Consider the following 17,292-nt stretch of genomic DNA (forward strand, 5'->3'; position numbering starts at 1 on the left):
ACATACATCCGCGTCTAAAGATGTAATCACACCTTTTCTTGAGCAGCAAACCTATCACAAAAATGCGGTGTAAACAAGGTGGCTCTGCAGCAGGGGTGTCAAACTCAATTTCATTGAGGGCCGCATCAGCATTGTGGTTGCCCTCAGGGGGCCGGGTGGGCGTGGCCTACTGGGTGGGCGTGGCTAGACTGCCTACAGCCTACTGGGTGGGCACGGCCAGCTCTACATCGTTTGCATCAAGGGTGCCTATGGGGGCCTGGGCAGGAGTGGGACAGATCTGAGGGTCTCTGGCAGAAGGAGGGTCTCTGGGCCAGGGCCAAGGCAGTGGGGGCCGTTCCCTCACTGTTTCCAGGATGGCTTTGTGGGCCACATGAAACCACTTCGCGGGCCGGATCCGGCCCCCGGGTCTTGTGTTTGACATGTCTGCTCTACAGTTTAGGCTGCCTCGGTGTCCTCGGATGGGCCTAACTGCTGTATTTCTAGCAACTGTTTTCATTTTTCACAAGGCCCCGAAAAGGTAGCTGTGAGAAATGAAAAGGCCAGTTACATCCAGTTGCGCAAAGCTGCTCAGAATGCCACATTTTTTACCCTATTGAAGAACAGGAGTGTTATGTATAGGGTCTAAGCAGCAGCTCAGCAAATACCACCAGGTGGCGCTGTACCGTAACCGGATTGGCTGGTTAGCTTTCGGCGGGAGATTCAGATGAACGGATTGGCCGAGAGTGTACCTGGCAAGGTATATAAGGGGTACAGGTAACCCCCTTTGTCCAGTACAGTTCCTACCCACAATAAAGAGCTGTTTGCTGTACTCATCTGCCCGGTGTCTCCATGCAGTCCTGAACCCACCACACAATAAGGAGATTCTAACATTATGTAATGAGATCCCAGCACCTGCCCCCAAATGCCAAATGCTGATACTAACACTGTCTAAACTGGAGTTATTGTCAGTAAGAAATACCCCATATTTAGCAATACTGTGTAACTGACCACTGGCGAGCACTGCTCTGTGCAATTATTGGTTCTATCGTATGCCTCCCAGAATCACATTTGTGACATGAGCAGCCATATAAATTAAACTGACAGACAGATAGAGGATAGGTGGCTCCGTTTATGAATGCATTCTTGGGAACAGAAGGAATGTGATAGTCACTGAATCCCTTCAGCTTTTAGAACTGTGAGTGGAACAACACAGGAACTTTGCATATATGGGACCCTTCCCCTTTCAATTGCTCTTAATATTTATAATAATAATAATAATAATAATAATAATAATAATAATAATAATAATAATAATTGTGATTTAACCACTTGATTTTTTGTTGAATGAAGAGCGTAAAAAAAGGTTCAGATTCAACAGGTGCGCAGAATAGGATGCAATGCATCCCCTGAGCTTTATAAAGGCTTTCAGAAATGAAAGTTGATCCATCCCTTACATCAGCAGTAGGGAATGATGGCCCTTTTATGACTTGTGTACTTTGACTCCCAGAATTCCTGAGCCAGCCAGGAATTCTGGGAGTTGAAGTCCACAAGTCATAAAAGGACCATCATTCCCCCCCCCCCCTTTGCCTCATGGTAGCAGGCTACTTGGGTAGTTAGGAGAAAACAAAGCACATTAGCAAAGGAGGGGGAGACATTTAGTCAGCCATCTCTTATCAGGCCTTTCCTTGTTCACAACAAGGCATGAGCTGTTAACAGCCCCAGTGCCTCCTCCAGACCACAAAGCAGGGTAGTATTTACTTACAATGGCTTCCAATCTTCCCTGCACGTCATGCGATTTGATGACCCAGTTGACAGACTTTCTGCACTTGAGAATAAGTACAAGATCCCTGACAAGCGTGGTGTCTGGCCGAGATGGTCTGATGTCAATGATGATATCCACCTGGAAAGCGCTGGATATGGAAAAGCAAGGCAGAGTCAGCCAGCATGCCAGAAAATTTCTGCTCTCAACCTTCTTCCAATCCATCATGTTCCCGGTGTCTGGCCAGTAGATTAAAACACTGGAGGTTATCCCAGACGTCCAGCATGTGCAAAACAGACTGTTCCGCCACACTTGCTAGAACAATTTTAAATAACAATGGAAACAACATTCTTTTTTACGCTAATAACGCTGCTCAAAAGCTTGTCTTTCCCATTTAAAGAGTGCACATTTTCTCTGCTTTGGTGTTGGTTCAAGAAAACCATTTAAAGCTGGCTTTTCACATCTGCACAAAAGAGTTATCTCCGCTTGCATCAGAAGTTTTAAATGCAGATTTTATACCTCTGTTCCCTCTGGTACGAAGCAAAAGTCACTTTTTTGTCTCTTCAAACTAGAGTTTGGCAAAACAGCAAAACAGACTGAAGAGTTCAATCTGCTTGCTGGATTTTAGAAGCAACTTCTACCTACACAGAATTACTGAAGTAAAGCTTTGTAGCTTTACTTCATATTTTAAACGACACAGAGATACGCTAGCTTTGTTGTCAAAGATATTGTTGCCTGTTTTAAATCAATAGCCAATTGCTTGCTCTCCAACTCCCAACGGTGAACCCTATTCCCTTTCTCAAACCCCTTTACCACCTTATACTATGCCCTTTTAACTCAGGGACTACTATACTCTGTCTCTTTATGCCAGCCCCATAAAACTATTCAAGCCTTGGTGGATAATTTTGTTAACAAAAATGCGTATGTGGTCTCTGTATTACCTTCTCCCACGATGTTTAATCAACTTTCTAGTTTAATTTTCACCATTTCCCAGTCGTTTCCCACCTACTAGGAATCATGTCCAACCTTCCTGAGTTTTTCTGAGTTCAGAATTAAACAGATACCTGTCAGGCCCAGGTGAAGGTCCAGTTAAGCTGATTTAGTGCTACTCATTTCTTTGCATGGGAATATTCTCAACCAATAGCATCTGCTTGGAGTCAGATAAGGGGCAACAGAATTCAAGAGGTGGGGGGTCGGTCCCCTTATGTCCCCTTATGTAGGGAGTCTAGGTTGATCCTTGTCCTCAGATTCTGCCATTCCTTTCCCTACAATATCAACCTTATTGTCACCTGCTACGACAGTTTCTTATAATGAAAAGATAGTGCCCAACATACAATCCTAATCATCGTAGAATTTGGAAGCAAAGAGGACTTCAAACCATTTTTAAGCTTATGTCCAATTATTGCGTGCTACATGATGTTTAAGCCAGACCTCCAATCCACTGAATTCTGCGCTTATTACAACTTGGCATCAAAACCATCATTTTAAGAGAAAATATCACATCTAATTTGAGTTGCTTCATTAGATTTGTCCCTTGTTTGAAATGTTAGATCGAAGATATTGAATTTATGACTTTAAAACATCAATATATCAGTTTCAATTATAAAGTGGTTGGTTTTATCCCGACTCCCTTTTACGAATTTGTATCAAATGTCTACAAAATCTAGTCTCAACTTGAATATTTTGTTCTTTTTATACTTTTTATACTGCTTTTACAATATGGTGCCTTTAAAACTGCTCTAGGGCTGAAAACAGTTCCTTCCCAGTCTGGAGAAATATAATTTGATTTAAAACTTTTACCTGTTTGAATCAGGTGCAATAAGTTCAATTATATGAACTTCTCTATCATGTGCCACACTAGAGATAATGCATCCCTCTGCTGTCTTTGGTTGTAGGTATCCGGCAAGGTAGTTCAAAGAAATAAAGTTCTTTTCTATATTGCATGTTGTAGGAAAAAATTGAACTAAAAAAAGAGAAAAAGATAAATTATTTCAGACATTGGTTTTAATTACCTGAGATTATCAAATGCAATTATATAGATTACATTTCCAGTGATGCCAAGCCACTAGAAACTCAATAAAAAAAGGAAAAGTACATTCATTCTTTTAATCTAAATTATTCTGGAAGTTTTTCTGTTTTGAATAATTTCTTCAAATTTCTGCCTTATTTAGTTCTCTTTCTCATCAGTCAAGATATTCAGAACATCATGGATTTCCAAGACACTGCACCCACAATGTTTTAATGACAATGAGCACTAGAAACACTATTTAAAAACAAAACTAAACTAAACTAAATATGATATTCTTTTGTATCCAGAACTGTATTTTTCCCTTTTGTATGTTTTTTTTACAAATTTAATCAATTTTAAGTCATACCAAAATGTGGTAATTTATACCACTACCTGACAATCAAGAAATCTCATGTGCTAAAAGTCAAAATTTTCCTTCCATTTGCTATTTGATTTTATTTGTTCAAGTCTAAGAAAAGCTTCTAAAACTCACATAGTAAGTACAGTGTAAGAGGCCTGGAGAGAAATCTGATTTTTAGCATTTTCAATCTCTGCAGTTCATATTATTCAAGCCTTTTCTTTTGCTTATAGTACATTTTTGTTAATGGAATTATAATTCAACAATCAACATGCAGATCCAAAGTTCTTAGATTACAGAATTCATAATCAAGGGTAAGGAATAGCAAAGCTCAATCTAGTTTAAATATGCACATCAGGTATCAGTGTAATGGATACAATTTCTCACACCATTTCAAATCTCAAGCAAAGCTTTGGTGCCAAAGAATGGTTAAAGACTGGGAAATCTTTGATGAAGAACAAGTTTCCTTATTCCTCTGAGTCTAAGCCATTGTTTCCAAATTTGCTTTAACTCAGGCTTACAATCGCAGAGCGAGTGCCTTATTTTTGTGATAGTTCCACATAATTTATTTATTTATTTATTTATTTTATTAAACTTATATAATATAACTTATCCCCTTCATGGATTACTGCCTTGTCGTGGCGAAGGGGCTTGCGTAATTCAATGAAGCTATGAGCTATGCCGTGCAGGGCCACCCAAGACGGACAGGTCATAGCTGAGAGTTCTGACAAAACGTGATCCACTGGAGAAGGAAATGGCAACCCACTCCAGTATCTTTGCCATGAAAACCCTATGGACAGTACCAAAAGGCAAAACGATATGACGCTGGAAGATGAGCCCCTCAGGTCAGAAGGCGTCCAATATGCTACTGGGGAAGAGCAGAGGGCTAGTACTAGTAGCGCCAGAAAGAATGAAGCGACTGGGCCAAAGACGAAAGGACGCTCAGCTGTGGATGTGTCTGGTGGTGAAAGGAAAGTCCGATGCTGTAAAGATTTTTTCTCCATAGGAACCTGGAATGTAAGATCCATGAATCAAGGAAAGCTGGACGTGGTCAAACAAGAAATGACAAGACTGAACATCGACATCTTAGGTATCAGCGAACTAAAATGGACAGGAATGGGTGAATTTAATTCAGATGACCATCAGGTATACTACTGCGGGCAAGAATCCCTCAGAAGAAATGGAGTAGCCTTCATAGTCAATAAAAGAGTAGGAAAAGCAATACTGGGATACAATCCTCAAAATGACAGAATGATCTCAGTTCGAATCCAAGGCAAACCATTCAATATCACAGTAGTCCAAGTCTATGCCCCAACCACCAGTGCTGAAGAGGATGAAATTGACCGGTTCTATGAAGCCCTACAGCACCTTATAGAACTAACACCAAAAAATGATGTCCTTATCATCATGGGGGATTGGAATGCTAAAGTAGGAAGCCAAAAGATAACTGGAATAACAGGCAAGTTTGGCCTTGGAGTACAAAATGAAGCAGGGCACAGGCTGATAGAATTTTGTCAAGAGAATACGATGGTCATAGCAAACACTCTTTTCCAACAACCCAAGAGACGGCTCTACACATGGACATCACCAGACGGTCAACACAGAAATCAGATTGACTATATGCTCTGCAGCCAAAGATGGAGAAGCTCTATACAGTCAGTAAAAACAAGACCAGGAGCTGACTGTGGCTCAGACCATGAGCTTCTCCTTGCAAAGTTTAAGCTTAAACTGAAGAAAGTAGGGAAAAGCACTAGGCCACTCAGGTATGAATTAAATCATATCCCTGTTGAATATACAGTAGAGGTGACAAATAGATTTAAGGAATTAGATCTGATAGACAGAGTGCCTGAAGAACTATGGACAGAGGTTCGCGACATTGTACAACAGGTAGCAACCAAAACCATCCCAAAGAAAAAGAAATGCAAGAAAGCAAAATGGCTGTCTGAGGAAGCTTTGCAAATAGCTAAGGAAAGGAGGGAAGCGAAAGGCAAGGGAGAAAAACATACATATGCCCAATTGAATGCAGAATTCCAGAGAATAGCTAGAAGAGATAAGAATGCCTTCTTAAATGAACAGTGCAAAGAAATAGAAGAAAACAATAGAATAGGGAGGACCAGAGATCTTTTCAAGAAAATTGGAGAGATGAAGGGAACGTTTAATGCAAAAATGGGCATGATAAAGGACCAAAATGGCAGGGACCTAACAGAGGCAGAAGAGATTAAGAAGAGGTGGCAAAATTACACAGAAGAACTATACAAGAATGAGCTTAACATCCCAGATAATCACAATGAGGTGGTCACTGACCTCGAGCCAGACATCCTAGAATGTGAAGTGAAGTGGGCCTTAGAAAAGCTGAGCAACAACAAAGCTAGTGGAGGTGACAGTATACCAGCTGAGCTATTCAAAATCTTAAAAGACAGTGCAGTAAAAGTGCTACACTCAATTTGCCAGCAAATTTGGAAAACTCAACAGTGGCCACAGGATTGGAAAAGATCAGTTTACATTCCAATTCCAAAGAAAGGCAGTGCCAAAGAATGTTCAAACTATCGCACCATTGCTCTCATTTCTCATGCTAGTAAAGTCATGCTTAAAATCCTACAAGCTAGACTTCAGCAGTATGTGGATCGAGAACTACCAGAAGTACAGGCAGGATTTCGAAGAGGCAGAGGAACTAGAGATCAAATTGCCAACATACGCTGGATCATGGAGAAAGCTAGGGAGTTCCAGAAAAACATCTACTTCTGCTTCATTGACTATGCTAAAGCCTTTGATTGTGTGGATCATAACAAACTGTGGCAAGTTCTTAAAGAGATGGGAGTACCAGACCATCTTATTTGTCTCTTGAGAAACCTATATGCGGGTCAAGAAGCAACAGTGAGAACTGGACATGGAACCACTGATTGGTTCAAAATTGGGAAAGGAGTCCGGCAAGGCTGTATACTGTCGCCCTGCCTATTTAACTTATATGCAGAGCACATCATGAGAAAGGCAGGGCTAGATGAATCAAAAGTTGGAATTAAGATTGCCGGAAGAAATATCAACAACCTAAGATACGCAGATGATACCACTCTAATGGCAGAAAGTGAAGAAGAACTAAAGAGCCTCTTGTTGCGGGTGAAGAAGGAGAGTGCAAAAGTTGGGTTGAAACTTAACATTAAGAAAACCAAGATCATGGCATCTGGCCCTCTCAATTCCTGGCAAATAGATGGGGAAGAAATGGAGGTAGTGACAGATTTTATTTTCCTGGGCTCAAAGATCACTGCAGATGGGGACTGTAGCCAAGAAATTAAAAGACGCTTGCTCCTGGGGAGGAAAGCCATGGCAAATCTAGACAGCACACTAAAAAGCAGAGACATCACCCTGTCAACAAAAGTGCGTATAGTCAAGGCTATGGTCTTCCCAGTTGCAATGTATGGCAGTGAAAGTAGGACCATAAGAAAGGCTGAGCGCCAAAGAATTGAGGCCTTTGAACTATGGTGCTGGAGAAGACTCCTGCGAGTCCCTTGGACTGCAAGGCGATCAAACCGGTCAGTCCTAGAGGAGATCAATCCTGACTGCTCTTTAGAAGGCCAGATCCTGAAGCTAAAACTCAAATACTTTGGCCACCTAATGAGAAGGAAGGACTCACTGGAGAAGAGCCTAATGCTGGGAAAGATTGAGGGCAATAGAAGAAGGGGACGACAGAGAATGAGGTGGCTGGATGGAGTCACTGAAGCAGTAGGCGTGAGCTTAAATGGACTCCAGAAGATGGTAGAGGACAGGAAGGCCTGGAGGAATGTTGTCCATAGGGTCGCGATGGGTCGGACACGACTTCGCAGCTAACAACAAGAACAAATATAACTTATAATGCACACATAGGAAGACTTATCTTAAGGACTTATCTTAGATGCATAACTTTTGACCTTTCAGCATCACCACTGCTACCTATGGAATACTTTCTTCAAAAACAAGAACTCTACTTCACAAGTTATTTATAATAACACACATGCAAAAATACAACAGACAAATATCCCCAAATGCAATCCCACACAAAGAATACATGTAAAGATTGTATTCATTGTTCAATGTTAGAAGGACAAAGCAACCATCATTTTCTTGTTATGAACTAGCTCTTGATCTGTGTAACAAATTAATTCATGTACTCAAGGTTTAATTACATGTTTAGAAATTAAGGTGACTGGTTCCCTATATGGAAGATATGTTCTGGATGTTTTCTTTTTTCTTTGCTTTCCTCTCTGTTTACTTTTGTTATTTTTTTATTACTTTTCTTTTTTGTCCCTCTTCTCCATTTTTGTATATTGTTGATTAAAACAAAACACGTCATGAATATCTCACGTTCATTGGCTTTTAAAACAACTTCCAATACAGGTAGTCCTCAACTTACAACCACAATTAAGCCCAAAATTTCTGCTGCTAAGCAAGATAGTTGTTAAGTGAATTCTGCCCCACTTTACAACCTTTCTTGCCACAGTTGTTAAGTGAATCACTGCATTTATTAAGTTAGTAACCCAGCTGTTAAGTGAATCTGGCTTCCCCATTGACTTTGCTTGTCCGAAAGTTGCAAAAGGGGATCACATGTCCCTGGTACACTGCAACCGTCATGAATATGAGTCAGTTGCCAAAGGACTGAATTTTGATCCTGTGACCATGGGGATGCTGCAAAGGTCATACGTGTGAAAAATGGTTATAAATCATTTTTTTCTGTGCCATTGTAACTTTGAACAGTCACTAAATGAACTGTTGTAAGTCGAGGATTACTTGCATTATAAAAGGGAGAGGAGAAACCTAATCTCAATAGACTTCCCTCCACATCATAACTAATTAGGATTACTGCTTTACATCCTACTTCAGAATCATTATGATTTTCATGAAAAGCAGATGGCACTTTTCACAAAAATAAATAGAAATGGGAACTACAATATCATTTTCCTTTCCTTGTCCTTTTAAATCAACTAAATGCCACAAATGTTGTAAACTTTTCCTAGAGGGGAATTGCTCCAGCCTTTTGATTGCTTGGGTTGACTTTTTCTAATCCTTTCCTAATTTTCCAACATCCAACTTGAGATCTGGCAGCTCGAACTGTCTATGTGGTGATTCACATCTGATCCTACCCAAGATGGGTACGAATGGATCGAGACTGGCAGTTTTATTTTTATTTTATTTTATTTTTTTAATCTTTTCCATTCTGACTCAGTTTTAGCGTCCCTTCGCCTTCCTCTTTGGAGGATCCTTCTGTGTAAGCCACGAGAAAGTAAATCTATTCATGGATAGAGCAGGCCCCAACATCCGTTAAGTATCCTGCCAGATGGGATCTCAAAGCTGCAGAGATTCTGCCAACTCCTCCCATCCAGACCATGGAAAGTGATCCTGAAGGGGTCCAGCTTGCGCTCGGATTAATGCACTCCAAAGGCACACGTGCAAAATTGATTCTCAGTATGAGTAACACCAGGTCTTCAAATGGGCAGATGGCTTTCCAACCAGTTCTCTGAGAATTATCACCACATCTTTTCAATGTGAAACATTACAGGAGATTTTGTATTTTCACTGTGTGTTTCTGGAAGGTCCTCGTGTTTCAATCATCGGTGCTAGCAGATAAATAAGTCAAAAATGGGACAGCTGCTTTCATCGTGTGGGTATCAGCTTAAATCATATGCTGTTTGGATTAATTCAGCTACAGGGGACGATCATAGTGCAATAGTAAATTACCAACATTGGAGGTAAAGGTCAGGGCTCCTTTTATATGGACATACCCAGGTCGATTTCATGGCAACAAAACCAAATTGCTTTGACATTATGCTTCCCCCAAGGTGGTTTTGTGACTTTCCAGTCTAGCCTTCCACCCAGAGATTCTCTGAGAGTTGTATAAGAGCTCATGAAGTTTGTCACATACCTTGGTTGGGTTTTGTTCAAAAGCTCTGCTAAGCGGGTTAGGTGAAACTCTGCTAAGCTGGCTATAGTGTTCTGCACTTAAAATAAAAGATACAGATTCTGAGTTTTGTTTTAGCCTTAGAGCACAATTTGCTGTTGGGGAGTGGCATTGCAATAGCACTAGCAAATAGCACTTAGACTTATATACCGCGTCACAGAGCTTTACAGCCCTCTCTAAGCGGTTTGCAGAGTCAGCATATTGTCCCCAACCATCTGGAAGGATGGAAGGCTGAGTCAATCTCAAACTCCGTCAGGATCGAACTCCAGGTTGTAGGCAGAGTTAGCCTGCAATATTGCATTCTAACCACGGTGGCATCATCTTGAGTACAGGTAGTCCTTGATTCATTTTGTGACCATTCGAAGTTACAACGCCACAGAAAAAAGTGACTTATGACCGTTTTTCACGCTTGTGACCACTGCAACATCCCCCATGGTCACGTGATCAAAATTCAGATGCTTGACAAATGGCTCATATTCATCACATCTGCAGTGTCCCGGGATGATGTGATCACCTTTTCCAACCTTCTGACAATGGGGAAGCTAGACTCACTTAACAACCGTGTTACTAACTTAACAACTGCAGTGATTCACTTAGCCACTGTGGCAAGAGAGGTTGCAAAATGCGGCAAAACTCACTTAACAAGTGTCTCACTTAACAACAGAAATGTTGGACTCAATTGTGGTCGTATCTCAAAGGCTACCTGTACTTTTGAAGTCTGATATTGAGTAGTTATTTTGTCCCTTGTGTATGGCTTGCTTTTCCAGAGTGTATGGCCCCCCACAACCAGTTACATCCTTGCTGCTACTGAATTAGGCTGGGGCATTTGATGAAGGGATGTAAAGCATTGAATAGAGATTATGCAGGCATGTCTACTAACAGAACTTGTAAATTAGAGCTTTTTTAAAAAAAACACAACACTATTACTATGGAGAAATTAATGTGCATATGAGTGGGTGGGCTTTATGTTCGCTGTGTTTTATTTTGCAGGTAGTTAGTGGAAAAGTGGGTGAGTGGGTGGCTGGGTATGTGCACTACACTGTTCTGGTGTCTTATTACTTTAATGTTATCTGTGTAGTTAGGAAGCACCAGTAGCCTTTTGTATATGTGTCTGTATGTATCTGCTTTCAGCAGTTACTCCTATGTCTATGTGTAAGCAAAAACCTCAGCAAACTGCTATTTTTATTAATAAGGCCCTAGTTCAACTTATTCATTTTTCTCTATATAATTCTCAATTAAAAAGAGTGTTTGTCGGTAGTCCAGCTTAGGCTGAGAGGAGACACCGTTTTCATTTTATATCTACATCTACTGCATATGATATACTTGGGCTGATAAGCTACTCCAACTGAAAAAAAATACCCCAAGTAATGTAAAGCCCCCTTTACAGGAAGCAGTAAACGAGACAATGAATAATGACAGCCATCTCCCCTTCATCAAATGCTAGTGGCACTTCCTCTGTTTAACCAACCATGTTGTCCACTAAGGTCCTCCAGTTAACCCAGGTCCTGACAGCTTTCTGAAACACTATCAGGGTTTCAGCCAACCTCATCTATGTAGATAACTTCTTCCAGAGGAAAGAGGGAGAAGGCTCACCACCTGATGACAACACTTCCTTGGGGATGGGACCCATAGCAAGCTGCCTCTTCTACATCTTACCAGATAAGCAGGTACCGCTAGAACAGACATGTCAAACACAAGGCCCGGGGGCACGAAGTGGTTTCATGTGGCCCGCGAAGCCATCCTGGAAACAGTGAGGGAACAGCCCCCACTGCCTTGGCCCTGGCCCAGAGACCCTCCTTCTGCCAGAGACTCGCAGATCTGTCTCACTCCTGCCCAGGCCCCTATAGGCAACCTTGACGTGAACGATGTAGAGCTGGCCATGCCCACCCAGTAGGCCACATGCACTCCAGCCACGCCCACCCAGTAGGCCGCACCCATCCACCTGCCCCCCCGAGGGCAACCGCAACGCTGATGCGGCCCTCAGTGAAATTGAGTTTGACACCCCTGCACTAGAAGAAGGAGTCTGATACATAATGAGTTCCTAAGACACAAAGGCTATAAAAGTAATGACCAACATCTTGAACTGTACCCAGAAGCCTACTTGGCAACCTGTGCAGCTTTCATTGTACCACTACAGAACAGACAAATTAGGCTTAAACTATTACTAATCAGGCTACTGCATTCTAGATGGCATTCAAGGTAGCATGAGTTGCAAACGTGAAATGACAACAAAGGGTGATTATTTACAAAGCTTCCTGATTCAGGAATAGCTAATTTGATGCATCAGATGGAGCTATACAAATGATTTCAATTTGCTCTTCCTGCAGAAGTTGTGAATCCAGGGAGTATAAACCAAATATTATAGCTGCTGTTTTGCTATAATGCTCATGCAGGTGAAAAGTTGTGAAAGCCGTATGTATTCTGAAGTATATGTCTGTAAAATTGATATAAGAGAGATGAATTATTAAACGATTTGTCAAGAATTCAGTGATAATTGTCAGTGGAGAAGGAAAGTCTGGAATCTGGGTAGATGCTACTAGCAGATAAATGGCATGGCTCAGAATAAGACTGCATTCTACAATCTTACAAGATCTTTTTTGTCATCGTGGAATGTAAGATCGTCTATACAAGATTCTCAGAGAATGTGTGTGCACCTTACTTATTTACCTGCTGGTCACTATTTTATTAATGAATTTAGATTTATTTATTTACTACTATTACTATGAACCAGTAGATATTATAGCAGTAGGTTTTTTGTGCTATATGACTAGCCCTGTTGTGCATGGAAACAGTAGTCCTTAGGCCACAATTATTCCGAGGCAGGGAGTAAGGATCTCTATAGCAACTTTATAGCAATGCTGAATTCATGGAAAAACAATTCATCAACAGATAAACTAATGGGGACAACCTATTAATTTCTGATAATTTTTTATATATTTTTTTTTCAATTTTTTATACAGAACGATTATTCTTCCACTATATAAAGGGTGAAAATTACTGTTCAGTTGTTGGTCTTCAGCTTTTGTATATCTTAATTTTCCTTTACAAGAAAATGAATGCCAACAACCTTCACCTGTCCTCTACTTTATTATGTCACTCACATAAACATTGCCAGAAAATGAACAATAACAGCAAAACATCAGTTTGGGATATGTGGTTGCCTGGAGCAACAATTGCTAAGAAAAGGGCTGATTCCAGGAAAAGAAAAGAACAATTGACAAATAACTCTTACCTCCTTTGGATGTTGCCAACTTTCTGATCTGAACTGAAAAAGTGTGTCCTGGATCTTATTATTTATGTGTGAGTGTGTGTCAACAACTTAGCTTAAAAATGGGGAAAGCAATATCATGCTTTTTTATTAATTAGGTGTTATCTTGATATTCCTATCCAACATGACCCGACGTTGGTGTAAACTTTAGTTCTTTGGGCTTAACAAGATAAGCCCTTTTATCGAAAATGTTTATCATGTATCAACTTTCCTCAATAAATTGTTGCTGCCAAAAGTAATATATCAGCAATAAAATTCCCCTGCAGCTGGAAGGTATTTTAAAAAGATTTAACTCTAGGATAACGGCAAACCATTCTAGGTGCTAACAAAATGCTAACAGGGAGAAGAGTGTCAGCATTGAAATGGGAACACTTAAATTCATCGAAGTAGATTTTGAAAGACTGTTGACTAATTAATGCTTTATGAAATAAGGGCATAATAATATAGAAGGCAAAATGGCAAATCAGAAAAGTTAGAGCTCAGTTGCCATGAAAATATAGTAACTGTAATATGATAAATTATAGCACGACAATTAGAATTAAGACAGAAGCCTAACACTCACATCACATTTTCAATACTCTAGATATGGATTGCTTAAAGGCTAGAAAAATCAGACATAAAAGTTGACCATCTCAATTGCTATAAACTGGAATCTCAAAAAGATGGCAGTCAAAACCCTTTATGCTGCTTCCTGATGTCCTGATTATAACTGTAACCCATGCCTGCAATGTAAATAGCCAAAAGATCTATTCAAAAACACTGGTAATATAAATGGCAAGGGACTGGATTTATTAGATTCCAGTTTAAGTGCACAAAATTAGAGCATCCATCCCTCCGTGTTAGCATCCCAAAATGAATTGGGTTCCTTACTTTCAAGGAAAATATTGATCAATAAACTATTGTGTCACATTTCGGTATTTCCCCGCACTGCCAAAGAGAAAATTATTTTGAGATGTAATCAGTGCATCATATAGCAATTCAGTAACAAACATGTTTTATGCCAGTTTGGTCTGGGGGTTCAAGCACCAGGCTAGTAACCAGGAGACAGTGAGTTCTAGTCCTGCCTTAGGCATGAAAAACCAGCTGGGTGATTTTGGGCCAGTCACTCACTCTCCGCCCAATCCACCTCACAGGATGATTGTTGTGGGGAAAATATGAGGAGGAAAAACACTGTTATGTTTACTGCCTTGAGTTATTTATAAAAGTAATAAAGGTGGGGTAAAAATGACTAAAATATTGCTAACATGTAAAACTTTAAATTCCAGTCAGAAAACCTTTCTGATCAGCAGCCAGTTATTCAAACATTAGTTTGACAAGCACCAGGATTAGAGACAAATTCACCCCAATTTGTCAGAGTGTGGCAAGCCTTATTTTACAGCCCTCCTTCTTTTGACCTCTTATCTCTCAATTGCTACTTCTGGGGGGGGATATCAAATGAAACCCTTTGAAAGTCAAAATTCACCCAGATGTCCCCAGCTAACATTCTGTGTAACGTGACCCTTTCTAATACACTGCTTTCCCCCTGTGGCAATGACAAGGGTACAAAGGAAACAATTTTTGGAGTGATTTTTCTTATCTCAGGAGAGCCAAGGAATGTCCCTCGGGTAAAATTGAAGACAAACATTAATTAAACCCCATTTCTTATTAACAGTCACATAAGCTTCAACAGACCTACCTTCACCCACTTTTATGTAAACATTCCTGGATATTTTAAATTCAGTGAAGGACGTTACTGCTCCGTATTCCTTTTCAGCCCACTCTAACAGATGCTTATTTCCTTGAGGAAGGGGTTTCTCTTCTCTCTTTGCTGTCAGGGAGAAGTCCTCCTTCACAAACTGCACCGTGGAACCTGCTGAAACCTGAGGAGATTGGAAGCCATATTTAATGTGACAAAGTCACCTGCTACCAAACGATTGTCTCTTCAAAAAAAACAAAAAACTTACCAACTGTAAAATCATGACATTAAAACTGTGGCACCGTCTCCACTACCTGCTAAATAAACTAGATTGCAAACATTTGGACAACCCAAGTCACTTTAAATAGAATTATCACACCAAAAACATGGATTTCAATTCTTCTCAATTAGCTATCAATGAAAGATTCAGTGTGGATAAGAAGGTATTTACCTTCTAGAAAGAATACATAGAAAACATGCATAAGAATTTGGTCCCAAACGCTAGGTATTTCTTAACAAGATCTTTTGTATTGTATCCCAATAAATAGCAAAAAAAAAAAACAAGCATTACATAATTAGGAAAATAACAACAAAAAAGCTGACTCTTTTGGGGGACACCTGTAACTCTACTTTAAAGAAAAACAGCCTATGACGGCCTTCTTCAAGCTGTCACTTCCCAGCTCTGGTAGGACACCTCTCAGAACCCCAATAAACAGCTGAAAATGTTAGGTCCTGTAATTCCAGCATAACTTGATTCACACAAAGTAGTCTAATAAAGATTAGGGGAACCCTTGTTAATGGGCGACTCCATTATTCACTGAACCCCCATGTCGTACTGCATATGAAGACGAACGCTGATTTAATACTGGGCTCCTGTTCGCTACACAAGAAAACAGAACATGGCTTTTTCCCCGGTTTCATTTTGGTGAATGGATAAAATTCACTCAGATATACATGTAATAACTGTATTGCATGAAATATGGGCTTATTAATGATACGCCATTATACACCATTTTTCTATATTCCCATCTTTCTTCCTTTTAAATATATAATTTTATTAAAATTATAATATAAAATACAAATGAAAACAAGATAATAGAGAAGTGGGGGAACAGAAAAGAAGGGGAAAGAGAAGTGTGGGGTAAGGGGAAAAAAAGAAAGAAAAAAAAGCATTCAGTTCCAACTTTTTTCAGCTCAGTAGAATAAAAATAATAAAACATAGCCTTATTTTTTTACCTTTACATGCTAAATATATACTAGCCATTTCCATAATAACAAACATATCTAACCAGAAATCCCATTTTATTTATTTTTTCTTCCCTAAGTACAAAGTTACTGAGTAGAAACAAAACTGGATATATGCTTTTCTTTAATGAAACTAGTCAATTTGGCCACCTTTCTATATTGCATTTAAGGTATCATTCCACTGCTTCATTGTCATTTATGACCTCCAAGTTCACAAGAAGTTCTAAAGCAACTGAAACATTCAAGTCCGTCTGTCGGAAACAACATTAGAGGATATGAAGTCAACCAACACAGGAAGCTGCCTTACACTGAATTAGAGGACTATCAGTCCATTGATGGGGGGGGGGAAATCTTTCTGAGGCAGCAAAGCAGGCATTGTGCAATGAAAATTGGTGTATTCAAGGCCAATCTGATACAAAAACGGCTTTCATACTGTATATAGGCCCAAGCAAGCTAACTCATGCAATGAAATAAAATCCTGAGGCACAATAGCATTTGCAAAGGGGACTGCAAGAAAGAACTTTCTTACTCTTAAAACTGATCTTTGAAAAGTCAGTCAAAGATAGTAGAAAACATTTAAGCTACTATGGAGCAGTTCATGTAATATCAAATCAATCGCAAAGCTTCTTAAGTGGGAGAGACAGATCACAGAGAAATGTTTCTATGGCATGTGCTTAAGGTTAATGGAATTTGATCTTTTGGATCACTACCACTGCTAGCCAGCGTCATTTAGGTAAATCTTAGATGGTATGAACTGGGTGGACTAACCGTTTAGCTAAACCAGGAAGTGAAATGATCCCAAAGTACTGGAAACTAATACATCCTGGAAAACTGCCTAACCCTTGACAATTACTTTCATGGGCTTATGTATGGGAGCCAAAAAAATCAACATCAGAATCCTCATTAGCACTGCATTTAATAGTTATGGATATCAATGAACAGTACAAGTCATGTACACTATTTTAAAACAGATGTCAGCAGCACAGGTGTTCTTAATCAAATTACATCCTATCTTGGAGGGATAAAAATTGGAAAATTGATAACTTGTCTTTCATGTTGTCATAGAATGGAGGA

General features: G+C 39.9%; 1 protein-coding gene across 1 annotated transcript in view; it reads right to left on the reverse strand.

Annotated features, from left to right (window-relative positions):
* Nucleotides 1-17,292, reverse strand: part of TGFBR3 (transforming growth factor beta receptor 3) — a 163,359-nt gene that overhangs the window by 36,833 nt on the left and 109,234 nt on the right. The window contains exons 5-7 of the mRNA XM_081322295.1: nucleotides 14,974-15,157; nucleotides 3,539-3,701; nucleotides 1,742-1,889 (exon numbers count right to left, since the gene is read on the reverse strand). Of these exons, the coding sequence (XP_081178421.1) occupies nucleotides 1,742-1,889; nucleotides 3,539-3,701; nucleotides 14,974-15,157 (495 nt within the window). The remainder of the gene's footprint in view (nucleotides 1-1,741; nucleotides 1,890-3,538; nucleotides 3,702-14,973; nucleotides 15,158-17,292) is intronic.

The sequence above is a fragment of the Vipera berus genome, assembly GCF_964194415.1.
Source record: "Vipera berus genome assembly, chromosome: 3".
Lineage (NCBI taxonomy): Eukaryota > Metazoa > Chordata > Lepidosauria > Squamata > Viperidae > Vipera > Vipera berus.